Consider the following 18171-nt stretch of genomic DNA (forward strand, 5'->3'; position numbering starts at 1 on the left):
ACACTGGTGGCACACATGATTATAAAGGTAGTGCCAACTCTGTATTTATATATAATGTGAATTTTGTTTTTCTTTTCTAAATTTTAGATTTCATCCCTGATTGTTTGGTTTGTAAATATACTTATTTATTAGCGGTAATTAAAAAAAGTTTACCTGGTTTAGTCTACGTAATTTCACACTATTTTTCATTCATATATTGGGTAGTTTTTCGGTGTTTCAAATCTGGATGCGGTTCTTTCTTTTATGCATTTTAAGTTAAGAAGAACGGAGTTAGTCTTAATGATTGTTTGCATGCGGGGCCCAAGCTTCAACGCGACATAATGGAGATTATTTGTAGATTTAGATTACATAAATATGTATTTACAACGGACATCCGAATGATGTTCCGTCAAAGTTTGATTAACCCAAAAGATCGGCCATATCAACTCATCTTCTGGAGAGAGTCCCCAGATATGCCTCTTCAACTTTATCAATTGAATACCGTCACTTACGGGATGAAGTCGAGTCCCTATCTCGCGATACGGACCTTAAGACAGTTGGCTGAGGACGAAGAATCACGGTTTCCGGCGGCGGCGCGTCTTCTTCGTACTTCCGTGTACATGGATGACATTTTGGGTGGTGCGGATACGCTAGAAGAAGCACAAAATCTTAAGCGGGATCTGACCGGTTTATTAAAATTGGGCGGATTTGATCTCAGTAAATGGACCTCTAACACCGCGGAGTTATTGAGAGACATATCTACGTATCTTTGTAGATAATGCGGACGAGCCTAGCTTCATTAAAATATTAGGCATCCAATGGGATCCCAGTAATGATAGTTCTTATCATACCAAGCTGAATGATAATGTAATATGTACAAAGCGTTTCATCTTGTCGACGGTAGCTCGAACTTTTGACCCATTGGGCTGGATTTCTCCAATCATTTTACAAGGTAAGATTCTGATGCAACGGCTTTGGCTATTAAAGTTGTCATGGGATGACAAACCACCTGCGGATATTGTTGCGGATTGGCAAGGCATTTTAATGGATTTGCCTGTAATTGAAAGTTTTAATCTGAAGCGGTTTGCCCTAGGAGATTCAATTCATGGATTTGCTGATGCGTCTGAACTACAGCTGTTTATTTAACTGTAACTTAATGATGGCCCAAAGTTTCACCAGTAAAGTCCAAACTTCATTCCCAAAAGCTTTGTCGACATTATTTAAAAAAATCTACTTTCTCAAACTTAATTTTTAGTGAATGCACTTTGTGCCAGGCCATATAAACAGAAAAAAACTAGGTTTGTCTTACCCATGTTTTACTTAGGTCAGAGTTCATCAACATTGTCATAAACAAAGGTTAACAAATCGTCCGATTAGATTGTAGCGGGCGTTTAACTGCAGGTTCACTGAAACTAGTGATCACCACACTCAAACTTATCACCTCATTTAGACTTTCATACATCTTTTTCTCACCAAGTGTGCTTAATAAGATAAAGAAAAAATTAAATTTTGTTTAAAATTTAAGTTAATTAATAAAAAAAAATTACATATATTCATTTGATTTACTGCATATTCATTGGTATAGTTCATATCGAATATTATAACACCAAAAACCCTATAAATTTTATTGATTTGTAGCTGTTATACATAGACACAGTATGAAAAAAAAGATTTTTCCCTTTTTATATTTTGAGTCCCCAATAGCCCTACTATGGGATGTTTCCGTATTACCCTGTATATAATATAGGAAATTAGTTATACTACTCAAGTAAATATTGAGGCAACTGTATTAAACAAGGAATCAGGATCAAAATTTTGGTTTACCCAAACTAGTATAGTTAGTAAGAACAACATTTAAAGTCAACATTTAAAGTAAGACAAAAAGGCAATCCATTATTTATTGTTTTCTTATACAATTTTTTTATATAGAATGACAGGGGCTGCTGGGATGAACATCAACTGCCATTGAATCGAGGTTCTTAACAATATATCTATTAAGATGCATTCAGTTAGATGGAGTCTAGAATATAAAAAACCCTTAAAAATGGCTCCACAACCCAACTTCTGGCTGATGGTTAAGTAATTTTCATTTTTGACACAATATTTGTAATGATATTATCTAATATTATAGACAAAAACAAGCTGTTGTATATTACATTTAATAATTACAATAACTACAACATAATAATTTATAAAATAATAGAATGTATAATATTACTTATTGATCATTTTCAAAATCAGCAGGATTCTTGCGGCCAAGACGATGATGTTCTCTTTCAACTCCTTCATAAACTAGATATCCGATAATGAAAGCTGAAAATAAATAAGTTGCAAATTTTATTATTAAGAAAATGATTAAGTAGCTCCCAACTATATTTTAATTTAATTATAAAAAATATTGAACGATCATATTTGATAATTAATGTACTAATTCAAAATGTAATGAACGTTAATTTTGTCTGTATATACCCCTTAAGGTGTTTACTATTATGTTTTCTCAGACATGTCTTACATATAGCTGAAAGCTCCACTTGTAATCAGGGGAAGGCACCAGACAATCCTAGGGATGGAAAAAGTTCATCGACCTTCCTTTCAATATTTAACATCATAACTAAAAATTCAAAAAACAAAAAAATTACATTTACTTTAGTTGTAAATGATTATTTTTATGATCCCAAAGGAACATTTTTATTGACTAAGATAAGTGTTCATTTTTCATACCAAATATTATAGTGAGTATGGCGAATTAACAATTGCAGAACCATTAAGGTTTTAAGAGGAAACAGACTTGATTACAAAATTCTGTAAGGACTGTGCTACAATAAACCACAGTAAAATGTAAAAAGTGACAGAACACAATAATAATGCTTTCAAAGACATAAGTACCTAACTCACTTAAATTATTATTTAAAAGTTAGCAAAAAAAAGTTTAAAGGTTGGGTGAAATAGAATTTTTTATGATGAAAAAATAAGAAACATCTAAATGAGATTGGGCATATTATCCCTACTGATATTTCAAATGTGGAAGAGTTTGTTTGTTATGTCTTAGCACCTTAACACCTAATAACTACTAAATTTGGTATACACATATTATATGAGAAAGTGAAAGAGAAGTTACTTTTTATCCCACTCAGTTAACATATACTAGTCGCACAGTCAAAGTTACAGGTAAAAACTAGTCAATGATAAAAATTGCACATTTTGACAAATTCCTTATGTATAGATAATAGTTTAGAGGAATAAAAAAGGTTACCCACCATGCATTGCCATTCCTGAGGATTCAGGTGTTACTCCTCTGTAGCCAGTAAATTCATGCCATATCTCACCCTTCAAACCGAAACACAGTTATGCAAACACAACTGCTTTACGGTTGAAACACGAATGGGACAGAGGTACCCAAGCAATAGACTTTTGTACAGTCTCCCTCTGGTTATACAGGGTAAGGGACAAAATCTAGCTTTATAAATGACCATGACACCGCATGAAAATAAATTGCTGCTCTGAGCATTTGCCCGAACGGCGCCCCGCACAGTGGGCTATGGTTATATGCATAAAACTAATTTGAAAAATGGATGAATTATGTAAGAATAACATTTTTCATCACACTCTGTACTCTGCTCACCCGTAAAGGACCTTGTGAAATGATACAATAATGAAAGAGGTATGTACAAATGCTAAAATACTTACGAGGAGCTACCCTAAATACATTCTCTCGAAATCTACGAAAAATGTTAGGGATTCCATTGGAAATTGCTCCAGCATAGGCTCGCTGTTCGTGTGGAGACAATTTATAAGTGATCAAACCACGAATTTTGGCTAGTTCTCCAAAATGTTTACCCATTTTTCCAATTTATTTTACCGATTATATAATAAATGTAATTTGCAGAAAAACTAGATTTGAAGAGTGACAATGTAGGAATACAGATTAAAGAGACCATGTCTAAAGACAGAATCTAATGACACAGATTAGAGAGATTTTGTCTAAGAACAAGAATTATGTCGTCAAAATAGATTAAAATTACCTAGATAGGTAATGTTAAAGATTATAACAATATGGTAAACGGGGATCAATAGGAATCAGAGTATGAATAAAGATCTGTGTATTGATGATTCATGTAAGAATAATTGTTTTTTTCTTTTAGAGATCGATTTAAAATTGAATAATGATTTTAGATTTAAACAGAGGGTTGACGTCAGACAGGTGGCCGGTCGTAAAACTTAAAACCAAGTCTTTTTGTAATATGGACAAAATCATATTACGCCGACCCCAAATTATTGGGATAAGGGTAAGAAGATGATGAGATTTAAAACTGAAGTAAAGTATAATAACTAAACATACTTGTACTTGTTTTATTATTTATGCTTTTCGTAAAATTTGAAAATTTTAAATAATAAAATATTATTTTTTTAATAGCACGATTAACATTTTAAATAGAAGCTAAAAATAGTAATATCCACAAAATGGATATTCATTTATTTTATAATATTTAATGTTGTTACTTCAAAAACTTCATTTTCCAGGTTTTGCGGATTAACCTTAAATACCTGAAGTTTTAAATTTGACACCGGGGTTATAAATCGCATTGGGCGCCTACAAATGATTTTATATTAATATTTAGCTGTTTTCATGTTACCAAATGTTTTTTTTTTTTAAATAAATATACAAAAATATCGTTTTGATTTTTTTTACTATTAGTAAACACAGTAAAGGGTACACGTATATTTTTTAATTTGATTTAAAAAATCAGTATTTTAAGGGTTAAGGCTGATACCATCTCTTGTAACTTAGTAATTACTTGCTCTGTGTCTGTCATTTGAATGCAACGTCAACACATACAATAATTACCTACCTATGTGTACGACTAGAAAAAAATCAGAAGGAACAATCAAATCACTAAATTATTAGAAATATTAAGATAAAAAGTTAATATTGTTCTTTTTGTGATTAACATGAAAATTTTCTACAATTGTTTATTCCGCAATAGTTATTATTAAAATTTATTATTATAATACGGGAGTAATTTCAAAGTACCTAAGGGAATAATTAAGAAGTTTGTATTATATTACCTATTATGTTGCTTAAAATAAATATATTAGACGTATAAAAATTAGAAACTCTTTAAAAAAATGTGTCATTAAAAGTTGTGTGTTAATTAGAAGAATTTCTCTATTGGATCTAAGAAAAATTTTACTTTGGTTAGTATCTGTACATTAATTATATTTTAATTTTATCTAATTAATTGTTAAAAAAAATTTTGTTTGTGTTTAAATAAATTACCTAATTCTTTTTTATTTGAAAGCGTTAAAAGACTTTATTTAATTTTAGTTGGGTTATAGAAGAAATTAAATGTATACTTTATGCATTGTTGTTGAAAGAATAACTTGATTTCCCATGTATGTAAATCAATATAATTAAAAATTAATATGACATGTAATATATATATTACTATGGCTTACTATAGTATATTATGGCTTAATAATCAACTATATAGCAGACTGTATTATTTTAATGTCTGAATTCTGTATTCTTTATCACATTGAATTAAATGAATAAGTACTAAAGAAGTAAGAAATAAAATTAGTTTTAAAAGTTCATCATACCAAATTGCTAAACAATTTCAAGACTGGCCTCTTAGTTAAAACCCCATAAGAGATAATTTTCTAAAAATGGTGAAATACATGTGTTAGTTATGAAGTTGACACATAATTATTCCTCAACTTTATAATGGTGATGTAGGTAAAGATTTGTAGACCCCGCAGCATAGGGGCATTCTTGACCTTTTAGGGGACCTACTAGTGCTCCTGTGGACCTTACTGATAATTTTGCTGGTAGGTTTCAAGTTAACAACTATATGACTGTTTTATACCAAGAGTTTAAACATAGACTTCCAAAAAGTAAAAAAAAGAGTTAATATAAATTAACACATCTTATTTTAACAAACTAATGGAGAATTTTCTAAAAAACATATCTTTTATTATTAACAAAGACCTGTTTCTTTCTGGGGCTTTGTGGTTTCATACTATAAAGTGGATAAGTAGAATTAGTTGAGCAAATTATAAGAAACTATCATGATTTATTCAACATAATTTGATGAAACATATATGTCATGTAATTAATTAATATAGCATTGAGATGAACTGTCTACTCAATTATTTATTTATTTTTTATTAAATCAGTTTTTTGCCATAAGGTCATCATTCAAAAATTTTTGAAGTTGATTTTAGTATTATTACTTATTCTTAACATCCAAATTAATTTAAAAAAAATATAAATTTTTAGGAAGATTATGGTACTGTGTATAAGTTATCTATTTTTCATCTAAGTATTATATATTATACATTTACTTTCTAATACACATATTATTTGAGTTTATCAGCTTTGGTTTGTATCTTACCTTTTACTATTAGGATAAATCAACTTAGTACCTATGAAGTCAACAGATGAGACCAGTGAAACTGTACCTGAAGTAGAAGCAGAAACACAGCTCACAGCAGAGAATATGGATGAGGATACAAAAAAATCACAAGTATATGCAGGCAGTAAAAGAGGTAATTTTATTAAGGATTATATAGATAAGGGCATCTATAGATAAAGAATAATTAGTCAGTGTATTATTTTGTCTGGCAGAATGAAATACATTTGTATTGCCTTGATATTACTTTATATATGAGTTATGTTAACAGGAATTTTTATCATTTATGGACTTAAAATTCCTTTTGTGCATCTGCTTTCTAAATTTATTAATTTGTACTATTACAAAACTGACTAACATCTGAATAGATTTAATGAAGTATGATTAAATAGTAGTAAGAGTGAATAAGTAGTAGTATAGTATATAGATACTAATATATTATTCAATTAATATAATAAATGTTAGTTTGTAAAGATGTTTGAATATTTGTTAATTATGCTTAAACAGCTAAATAAATTTCAGATTGGGTATATGGGGAAGTAGTATTCTTATTTAACACAGGGTATAATGAGCATGGTCAAAGCTGCGGAGAACATGTGTTGTACATGGCATATCAAAATAAAACACACACCAAATAAAATTTGTTATTATTAATTATTTGAATAACAAAATTATTTGGATTAGCGCATCACTAATAGGTACAAATAAGTAATGATTGCAGTGATAATCATACTTAGCTACTTAGCTAAGAAACTTATTAATAAAATAAACAAGTAATTAACCTGATCATATGACAATCATCTGATGTCTATTAGAATGAGTGATAATAAATTTAACAAAACTTATTCAACTATTGGAACAAACTCAGATAATCAACATTTTTATATAACATGTATATATATATATATATATATATATATATATATATATATATATATATATATATATATATATATATATATATATATATATATATGTATGTATATATATATATATTGTTCTTGAGGGTACTTAAAAATAACCAGTCTGGTTTTATGTTAGATGAGTGAATACGTGTGCTCTGATAAATTTAACATTTCCTGCTGTTACACGTTGTTACACGTTAGTGGCGACGAGGGAAAAAAAGTGAAAAAAAGTGCAAACATTAAATAACAATTACAAGTGCCTAAATTGAATTATAAAATTTTTAATAAAATTAGTGAATTTGATGTAGCAAATGGCTGTTGGGAAAACTATATTACAAGGTTTGAATTTTGTTTAAAAACAACTGAAGCGAAGGCGGATGATAAAAAAGGCTAATTTACTAGCAGTATGTGGTACTGATTTATTTGATTTAATTTCTTCACTAATAGCCCCTATGAAGATAAGTGCAGTTACATTTTCAAATATAAAAGCACTTTTAGATAATCATTTCCACCCTACACTAAATGAAATTGTAGAATCTTAAATTTCACAATCGAAATTAGGAAGAAGGCGAGAAAGTCCGAGATTATTTTGCTTATTTGAGAAAATTATCAATTCACTGAAACTTTAAAGATATTGGACCCACTTTGCGTGATCGTTTAGTTTGTGGGATTCGAGACAAAGCTCTTCAAAGAAAAATGTTACAGCAGTCGGTTTGCAATATGGCGTTGTCCCATGAATCAGCTAATAGTGATGCTAGTTAATAGTTATACCAGGGACTAGCAAATCTAATATAGATTTAGAAGAACCGATGGATGTTAATAAAATATCATACAGAAAGAGTGAAAGGTTGTCTTATAAATCTTCGGGTAAGGCTGAATACTTCCGTTGTGGTAAACAGCATGGAGGAGTATAAATAATACTCATACACATTTCTTCATAATCTACATCATCATAACAATCATAAATGTATCCGAGTAACATTTGTAGCTATATTTTTAAAATTTTCTAGGGTTTAAAATAAAAAAAATACACTAATATTATAAAGTGGAAAAATGTGATTGTTTGTAATGGATATACTCAAAAACTATTCAACCAATTAAAAAAAATCTTTCATCTATAGAAAGCTATACATTAACAGCGAGTGACATAGCCTCTATATTGTTTTCGAAAGTTCTATCTGTGCTTAGCTGGACTGGATATGACTAAATTAACAAATAAGTCTAGTGTTAGTTTCGTCCTAAGGTTTCGTCTCAGTAATGTTCTGAACAAAATAACCTTAAATATTGTACTTAGGAACTTGAAAGTCGAAAAACCTAGAATAATGTTATGTAAGTGTGAAAGTTTACTTATACTAAAATTATAGCTTTTTTCAGGTTATATAAAATATGTTAGCTTAGTCATTCTAACTTTACAAAATGCTGTATTGGGTCTCAGTATGCGATATGCCCGCACAAGAGATGTGGAGATGTTTTCATCGTCAGCAGGTGAGAATCATTCTATTGTGTTATTTCACTAGTGATTGCACTATGATTTTAATTACTAGCAATTTCTTAATATTGACTTCATATTATTATGAAATAGTCTTATGAATTTTAACTGACATTTATTATGATTTATTACTATAGGTACTTATGCTTAAGCTATTGCTTATTGCGAATAATGTCAAATACAAAATACAACAATTTGTTTTTTATTTTTGAAGTTTTGATTTAAAGTTTCATAATTTTTTGACTGAAAATGACTATTATCTCCAATTTAGATAGACCTTGAAAAATATTATGTATCTTCGTATCAATTGCGTAACCATAGAATGGCAGACCAGGCAAAATGCCACGGGCTCTGTCCTAAATAAAACTACAACATCAAGCTTTTTTAGATAAAAGAGGGCATCATTATTTCGTCGATTTACTGTGGGCCGCACATGGTATTTTTTTTATGGGCGAAGATGTAATGGTAACCCCGTCTGCACTATCGGTATATGCGTGCGTGGCACCAGAAAAACATGATACATGATGATGAAAGCAAGTCATTTAACTGATTGTAACGAATTTATCAAGAATTAACCATAAAAAAAATGGGATTTTAACAGCCCCATCAGGTCGAACTCCAGGCGGTTCCCCTTGGAAATCATCGTGATTAATTCTTGTGGTATTCGTCCCGGTGGTCTAACAGACCTGCTTTTATCTTCACCTATCATCTCCGACTGGTACCCCGCAAGCGTATACTGATTGTCCATGCACGTTTACCATTGTATTCTCATCCATTAAAATAAAAATACCTATCTATAGATAATTCTTACGCATATACGTGTATCGGTTATAATAAAACTATCCGAAATCAAATTATAATTTTTGAACAAATATAGTAACTTATAGTCAGACTATTGTAATTTTGGTGTTGGGATGTTTCAAAGTCTGTTGCAGAAGCGTAACCGCACACTATTGTTAATTTTTTTTTATACAACTTAGAATGGCAAACAAGCTAACGATACACTTGATGGAAAGTGGTAATCGTCGCCTATAGACATGAGCAGTACCATGGACATAACAGAGTATACTGTTTCGCCCATGATACCCCCCATGCGTTGCCATTCCTGAGGACTCAGATGTTATTCCTCTGTACCCAGTAAATTCACGCCATATCACACCCTTCAAACCGAAACACAGCCATGCAAACACAACTGCTTTACGGTTGAAACACAAATGGAACAGAGGTACCCAAGCGATCCATTTTTGAACAAAGTCCCCTCTGGTATTGTTAAATTCTCTGAAAGGCATAAAATTACGTTCATATTTTGATTTAACCTGTTCCTTAAATTGTTCATTGTCACGATTTTTATTCCTAGATTAATTTTCGTTGCACCTTGTATATGCTTGGAGGCCAAAAACACGAGTTAGAGTTTCATCCAATTTCGTCTAGGTAGTAGTCTCAGTTTGTTATAAAGAAGTAAATAGTAAATAAAAGTGTTTTGCATTTTTATTAGCTTTAAAGTTTTATTCATTCTAGAGGTGGTACTCTATTTCTCTTGTATACTTTTTTATGTCCCGTAAATATATTAGTTAATTATGAACCAATTTTGATAATTTATTTTAGTTTCATAAGGATTCAAGTTTCAACATGCTAATCGTACTAATGTGAATTTTTTTGGATAGGTATTTTAAAGAAAAACAAATTTAACAGAAATTATTATGCGAAAAACATAATATATGAACATTTAATTTTCAGCTGTATTTATGGCGGAGGTATTTAAACTAATAATTTGCGTTGCCCTTGTGATGCAAGAATCTGGCAATATTAAAAAGGGAGTACATTCTATGTATACAACCGTCATATTGAACGTGAAGGACACTCTACGAGTTTGTGTGCCATCTTTTCTTTATATTGTGCAAAATAATTTACTTTATGTGTCTGCATCAAACCTAGACGCTGCAACGTACCAGGTAATTCAGTTTATTCTATATTATAATAGCATGCACAATATTTATAATTTTATGTGAACATAATATATATGTATTTATATTATGTTTACTTACTATTTACATATACATTTTGATTTGCGATTCCCATTGAGTACGTTCCTTGTACCTATTATTCCTATGTACGATGCAGATCTTCAAAATGGGACAAAATCATCTATACGGCAAGACGCATGATCTAAATATTAGAACTTCAAATTAAGTTTGAGAGAGGATATGTGAATTTTTCTTTAAAGGGGACGTCATAACTTTGAATATTGCTGGTGGAAAGAGGAAGTTGTCAATTGTCTGTATTTCTTTTATTTTTGCACTCTAATTTCAGGTTACGTATCAATTAAAATTGCTGACAACTGCGTTGTTTGCTGTAGTCGTTTTAAAAAGAAAACTCAAAAAGTGGCAATGGTTGGCTCTAGGACTATTAGCTGCAGGCGTGGCACTTGTACAGTTGTCCTCTACGGGGACATCTGGAAGCAACAAAACATCCCCTAATTTACCACAACAATCCAGAGTATTAGGATTTAGTGCGGCATTAGCAGCTTGTTTTATTTCGGGATTTGCAGGAATTTATTTCGAAAAAGTGTTGAAGGAGTCTGATATATCTGTAAGTATATTAAAATGTAGCATGAATGAAATTTATCACAATTTTTTCTATAAATTCTATAAACAATAGAATTATTGGTAAAATAAAATATATGTGTGGATCTACATATTATGTAGTGTAACTATGATTTCTATAATTTTTTTGTAATATTGAAAAGTAAGAATGTGATTAAAAACTCTAATGATACTTTTTCTTATTTGAACTGTGTGGAATTAAAAAGTCATATAGTGAAAAAATATTTTTAGAGGTGTTTTTTTAATGTATGAAAATGGAATGGTAAACTCCGTCCATATATTATTTTACGCATTAATAGTTAAATCATTACATTAAGTCACAACACCCAACCCATCGTGATAAATTCACTAGGAATTAATTAAGATTTCTCCAAAGGCGATCGCGTGTATATTAAATTGAAAAATATTGCTATTAATGTGTCCATACTCTTTGATTATAACGATCCCTTATTCACTATTGAACGGTGTGGACTGCCGTTCGGTGAGCGTGGACTGTAGGGGCGTTGGTTCAGGCTGGAGTGAAACACAGCGATTACTATTCTGAAGCCTCCGGTACCGTCTGAAGAGAGTATTTTTTCTTCTTGTCCTATTTCTTCTCGAGTGTAGTGCGTCGCTGCTCGGAAGCGAATGCCGCTCGACGGGAGGCGGCCTATCTTTATACCCGCCCGCTCGCACGATAACATTTCTAACTCGCGTTAGCGAATCTGTGCGAGCGGGACGGGGCGAGAGTGAACGAGACGCGTATCTCTTTAGAAGGTACCATATAGCGTCTATTTATTTATTACAATTTACAATTTCTTATTTGTTTTTACAATTTCTATTCCTTGCAGGTAATAATGACAACACGTAAAGAATGCTTTATTTGACTTACACTATAGGTATCTTAAATCTATGTAAAATCTATATAAAATAACAGTATACAAAAACGATTAAACTAGGGACTTAACAACTATAAATTACGATTACATATATACAAATAATGTCGCGAACATAATCTCCCGCCGCAGCTCTCGTAGCTGGAGTCAACTCGTGTTCGCGTCGCTCGATGTCGATGTGGGCAGTATGATCAACTTCTTAGTGGGTCGCCGTAGGATGCCCCTGTTCGTCCGCACGTCGACCGCTCGGATCTCGCCGTCTGGTCCGGGGTAGGTCGCCACCACCACGCCTCGCGGCCACGTGTTGCGAGGCAAGGTCCCATCAGCTATTAGGACCAGGTCGTCCATTTTGATGGCTCCGTGTGTAGCTCGGGGCTCCCGCCGGTGTTGTAACTCGGGTAGGTACTCCTTCACCCACCGGTTCCAGAAGCAGTCAGCTAGCCTCTGGCTGGCACGCCACTCCTTGTGTCCCGCCGCGTCGCTCTCTGTGAAGCTGCCTGGCAGTGGGACGCGCGATGGACCGCCCAATACGAAGTGATTGGGGGTTAGGGCGCTGTCGTCGTCTGCCGATGTTGACACGTGGGTTAGCGGTCGGCTGTTGAGGGTGTGCTCGACTTCGACCAGTAGAGTGTGGAGGACCTCTTCCTTGGGCGCCCGCTCGTTCAACGTGGCGGCTAGTGCGGTCTTCACGCTACGCACCAACCGTTCCCACGCACCTCCCATTAAGGGTGCGCTCGGGGGAATGTAGCGCCACCGGATGAAATGGACTGATGACTCTTCTTGGATGGCTTCCTCGGCTGCTTTCTTCAGTTCGACGTCAGCACCTTTGAGGTTGGTGCCTTGGTCGGACCATAATTCCGTGGGACACCCTCTGCGGCTTATGAAGCGCCGCAGGGCCATTATGGCGGAGTCCGTGCTGAGGCTGCCGGCGATTTCCAGATGGACTGCGCGCGTCGTTAGGCAGGTGAAGAGCACTCCGTACCGTTTCTGGTGAGTGCGGCCCACTGTCACGGTCATAGGCCCGAAGTAGTCTAGGCCGGTGAACGTGAACGGTCGTTGATGATGCGCCAGCCTGCTCTGCGGATGGTTGCCCGTTGACGGCTGCGCCGGTCTTGCTCTTCGTAGGCGGCACAGCTGACACCTCTTCAGTTCACTGCGGACGGCGTGTCGTAGGCGCAACACCCACAAGTGTTGTCGCACCTCATTCGTGGTGATCTCGAAGCCGCCGTGGTGAAGTTTCCGATGCACCCATGCGATGTATAGGCGCACCCAGGCGTGGTTTCCGTCGACGATGGGGGCTCTCGTTGCTCGGCTGACAGATCGGCGGCGGCTGCTATTCTCGATCGAAGTCGCAGAATGTCGTCGTTGTCTATGACGACCGACAGCTGTATGAGTCGACTGGATGACGGCAGCTGTTTCCCTTGTTTCAATACTGCGATTTCGTTGCCGAACGCCTCTTGTTGTATCGCGCGAATCCATAGTCGTCGCGCGCGATCTAGGTAGTGTGTGTTTATGGGGATGAAACACACAGATGGACTATTGCTGTTCTTGATTTTCATCTTCGTCTTCTCTCTATCGACTTTCTTCGTGCGGGTCCAAGTGGGGTCGGCGCTCTCTTTCTTCTTGTTTCTCTTTCGGATGGCGGTGCAGCGTTGACTGGTCGGTCGCAGGAGGTCGATGAACTGCAATACCCGTGCTGAACTGCGAACAAGTTTCAACCAATTAGAAAAACGTGACGGATCGGGTAATGCTATGGGCAACTGCGTCGCGTTCTGTAGCTTGTGTACGCGTTCTTCTCCCGTTTCCACTTGACTATCGTCGCTCGAACTATCTTCACGCGGCCACTGCTCTTCGGGGAGGTACAGGAAGTCCGGCCCACGGAACCATCTATGCTGCGAGCCGAAGTCCGTCGGTGGGTCGCGTGTGGCGTCGTCTGCTACGTTGTGCCGCGTCGGTATCCACCTCCACTCGTTCGTCTTCGTTTCTTCGACGATCTCGGCTACTCTGTGCGCGACGAACGGCTTGTATGCGCGAGGACCGGTGCGTAGCCATGCGAGCACGGTGCGTGAGTCCGACCAGTATACTCGGCGAGCGGGCTTCAGGTCGTGTTCTTCGATTGCCGTGCGTGATAGGCGACACCCGAGGACGGCCGCTTGCAGCTCCAGTCGCGGTATCGTGGTCACTTTGTTGAGTGGGGCCACTCGTCCCTTAGCCGCGATCAGCGACACGTGGACCTCGCCGGTCGCGCTTACGGCCCGCCAGTACACGGCACAGGCGTACGCGTCCGAGCTGACGTCGACGAATGTATGCAGCTCCGCTGTATCGGCCGTGGCTACCTCCGGGTAGCACCGCGGCACCTCCAGCGCGGACAGCCGTCGCACGTGGTCCATCCAGCTCCGCCAGGCGTCCGCTTCCCGTGGTTGCAGCTCGGTGTCCCAGTCGATACCGGTACGCCACGTCTCCTGCAGTATCTTCTTCGCCTGTATAGTGATGGGAGTGGCGAGGCCCAGTGGATCGAACAGCGACATGATCGCTCGTAGCGCTTCCCTCTTCGTCGGCCTCTGTTCCCCGCTGGCTATCTGTGGCGGAAGCTTGTGTCCGTTGAAGTTGAAGCCTAAGGTGTCTTCCGAAGGTCGCCATACCATCCCCAGTATCTTCTCTGCGTCGAGTTGTACCACGCTGTCTCCGCCGGTGTCGGAGAACGCGGCGCGCACTTGATGCGAGTTCGACGCCCACCGTTGGAGATAGTAGTTGGCTCGACCGTGGATCTGTGCGACCTGTCTTGAGACGCGTACGGCTTGCTCTTCCGTGTCGAAGCTGGCGAGGTAGTCGTCGACGTAGTGGTTCATGACCACCGCCGTTGCTGCCTCCGGGAACTCTTCCTTGTACTGTTCTGCGTTCTTGTTCTTGACGTAGATCGCTGTACACGGTGACGATGTTGCGCCGAATATGACACTCTTCATCCTATATTCCACAGGTGGACCCTCTCGTCGATCTCCTCGCCACAGGAACCGTTGCATGTCCCTATCTTCTTCCCGTATGGTGACCCGCATGAACATGTCCTTTATGTCCGCCGTGACTGCCACCCGTCGTTGCCTGAACTGCATGAGGACCCCCGGTAGCGATTGAAGTAAGTCGGGGCCCGGCAGCAGCATGTCGTTCAAACTGATGCCCTTCGTCTTGGCTGCTGCGTCGTGCACGATCCGCAGTTTCCCCGGTTTCTGCGGGTTGATGACGGCGAAGTGTGGCAGGTACCACACCCGTTGGGAACTCCGTGGCGGGGCGACTTCAGCATACCCGTTCTTGAGTAGCGTGTCAATTTGCTGTTCATATCTCTTCTTAATTTCTTCATTCTTGTCGAGTTTCCTTTCGACCAGTTGGAGACGTCGCATTGCCGATTCGTAGTTGTCCGGCGGCACAGGGTCGTCCTTCTTCCATAATAACCCCGTCTCGTATCCTCCCGCCGGTAGCGGACGAGTTTTCTCCTCTAAAATGCGTAGGGCGCGACGTTCCTCTTCATTGTAGGACCTCTTCGGTGCGATCCCCAGCGATTCGAGCGCGAAATGTTGCTTCATCATTTCTTCCATCGATTGTTCCTCTTCATGTGTCGTCACTATGTGGCTGATTCTGTGCACCTGCTGTCTTGTCCTGCCGCGACTCGTACCGTGCAGTACCCATCCCAGGTCGGTGAGTGATGCGACCGGCTGCGTGTCGGATCCTCTTCTGACTTCGTGGGCCAGCAGTAGGTGCCAGTTGTCTTGCCCCAACAGTACCGTCGGTTTGCCCTCTTCATAGACCAATTCCCTCTCTATGTCTCGTAGATGTGGACAGCCCTTGATGACGCTGCGCGGTACCGACTGCGGTGATAACTGCAGTCTGTCCATCGTCCGTGCCCCCACTGTGTATTCTTGTGAATTCCGCCCGCGGATCTTGAAGTGAACACGCGTCGATTGAGCTGCGTTGATCCGTGCCCCGGCCACACCTTCCATGTAGAATGGTGCGGGGGACCCGTAGCACCGATTCGCTCCGCCACCGTCGTCTCGATGATGGTGCAAGTCGACCCGTCGTCCAGTAGCGCGTAGGTGTCGCACGTTCCCGTGGGACCGGTGACTCGTATCGGCAGGATCTTCAGGAACGCGATCTTGTCGTTTTCCCTTGCCGATGCGGCGACTGCGGCGGACTTGTCCTCGACGACGTGTGTTGTCACTTCGTTCTCCGGCTGTTGTCGCGTGGTGTGCAGCAGAGGGTGATGAGTCTGCGTGCACTCATCTACTCCACATCTCTTGCTCTTGCAGGCGTGGCGAAATCTTCTCACTTTGAGGCAACGGAAACACAGCCTATGAGTCTTCGCTAGCTCCCATCTCGCCGATGTGTCTGCTTCCTTCATCGTCTTGCAGTCCGATGGAGCGTGTCCCTCTCGTCGACACATCGGACACGGTGGTGTAGCGGGTTTCTCCTGCGTCGTGTATGTCTTCGCCGTCTTCCTAGGAGCGGACTCCCGCCGGTCTTCGGACGGTATCTCCTCGGCGGGGGCGAAGTTTCCACATCGTGCGGCGGTCCTTTGCAGGAACTGAGAGAGTGTTATGAGGTCCGGTTGTCCCTCCGGTTGGTCGTTGGCGAAATCGTAGTACTTGAAGCGTAGTACCGACGGCATCTTCTCTGTGACGTTTCTCACTATTTCTTCGTTGTAGAGGTAGTGACTCTTGTTCAGCGCTCGTATCGTGGCGACGACGTTCTGCACCTTGCTTGCGAAGAGGCAGACGTCTCTTGCGTTGTCCGAGAGTCGTGGTAGCGCGCGGAGTTTGTTCAGTTCGGCTGTGACGAGTGCTCCAGGGCGGCCGAACCTCGCGGCTAACATCTTCATCACTTCTTCTGCGGTCGTAGACCCGACGAATAGGGAGCGTGCCGCGTCCTTTGCGGCCCCCTTCAAGCTTCTGCGCAGTCTTGCTAGGTTCTCCTGTTCTGTATGTTGACTTGCGCTCTCTTCATAGGCCATCTTCCATGGTAACCACTCGCTCGACGATCCATTGAAGACTGGCAACTCGGTGACTCTTGACGCTGTGGAGGGCAGTATGTTGCGAGCGGCCATCTGCATGGCGATCGCAAACTCGTTACAATCGATGCCCACCTTCAGCACCGGTTCTTCTTTCTTCATCGACTGCATCGCTGCTGCTATCGTAGGAATGGCGGCATGTGGGTCAACGTGGCGTGCGTGGTCCCGATGAAGTGCGTCGCTGCTCGGCCGTGGCGGCGGCGCTCTCGAATCCTCTTCAACGGGTCTCGATGGGACGAACCCCTGACGCTTGCCGGTGACTTCTTCTATCTCTGGTACATGCGGCTCCATCGTGAGTGCCAGCGTGCTTCGATGAACCCAATCTGACGTTCGTTCTCTTCTGACGGTAGCGTCGTCGTCTTCTATTTCCTCGTCGTCTTCCGATTCGGCTTCCAGGGCGGCGACACGTGCGGCAGCCAATTCCACCTCCTTTCGAAGTAGCTCCTCCCGTGCCTTGGCCAGAGCCTTCTTCCTTTGTGAGGCCGTGGTGCGAACCGTGCGTGCCGTGCCGTGCTTCGGTTCCTTCTTCTTTGCTGTCTCCTCTGTCGTTCCTGTGGCTTCGGTAGTCTCCGTGGCTCCTGTGGTCGTTGTATCGCCGGACGTGTTCGTAGTCGATGTGGTGGCGGCGGTAGACGACGTGGCAGCGACAGATGACGTTCTGACAGCCGCAGACGACGTGGTGGCAGCAACGGACGGCGTGGCAGCGACGGACAGCGTTCCGGCGGCCGTAGTCGACGTGGCGGCGGACGTTGTGGCTTCGGTGACGGCGATTTTTTGTTGCGACGACTTCATGTTTCTCGTAGTCGGCATTCCGGCGATCCGGCTTCAGAATGGTCTTCCTCCAGCGATCCGGC

The 18171-nt window shown here is 39.6% G+C and overlaps 2 protein-coding genes across 5 annotated transcripts; one reads left to right on the forward strand and one right to left on the reverse strand.

Annotated features, from left to right (window-relative positions):
- Positions 1 to 2122: 2122 nt before the first annotated feature.
- LOC113523628 (cytochrome b-c1 complex subunit 8) lies at positions 2123 to 3913 on the reverse strand. Its single transcript, XM_026909629.3, has 2 exons — positions 3667 to 3913; positions 2123 to 2292 (listed from the first exon to the last, which is right to left on the reverse strand). The coding sequence occupies exons 1-2, from the start codon at positions 3818 to 3820 to the stop codon at positions 2198 to 2200; spliced, it is 249 nt and encodes an 82-aa protein (XP_026765430.1). The 5' UTR covers positions 3821 to 3913; the 3' UTR covers positions 2123 to 2197.
- Positions 3914 to 4794: 881 nt separating this feature from the next.
- On the forward strand, positions 4795 to 11459 carry LOC113523333 (UDP-galactose translocator). Of its 4 annotated transcripts, none has more exons than XM_052895664.1 (5): positions 4795 to 5175; positions 6388 to 6528; positions 8672 to 8782; positions 10524 to 10738; positions 11097 to 11459. In XM_052895664.1, the coding sequence occupies exons 2-5, from the start codon at positions 6408 to 6410 to the stop codon at positions 11442 to 11444; spliced, it is 795 nt and encodes a 264-aa protein (XP_052751624.1). In that variant the 5' UTR covers positions 4795 to 5175; positions 6388 to 6407; the 3' UTR covers positions 11445 to 11459. The 4 variants fall into 4 exon arrangements, with proteins under 4 accessions (XP_052751624.1, XP_052751625.1, XP_052751626.1 ...); XM_052895665.1 differs by having other exon boundaries at positions 6414 to 6528; XM_052895666.1 differs by having other exon boundaries at positions 6421 to 6528.
- Positions 11460 to 18171: the final 6712 nt, after the last annotated feature.

The sequence above is a fragment of the Galleria mellonella genome, unplaced genomic scaffold, assembly GCF_026898425.1.
Source record: "Galleria mellonella isolate WM207_F2 unplaced genomic scaffold, CSIRO_AGI_GalMel_v1 utg300, whole genome shotgun sequence".
Taxonomy (NCBI): Eukaryota; Metazoa; Arthropoda; class Insecta; order Lepidoptera; family Pyralidae; genus Galleria; species Galleria mellonella.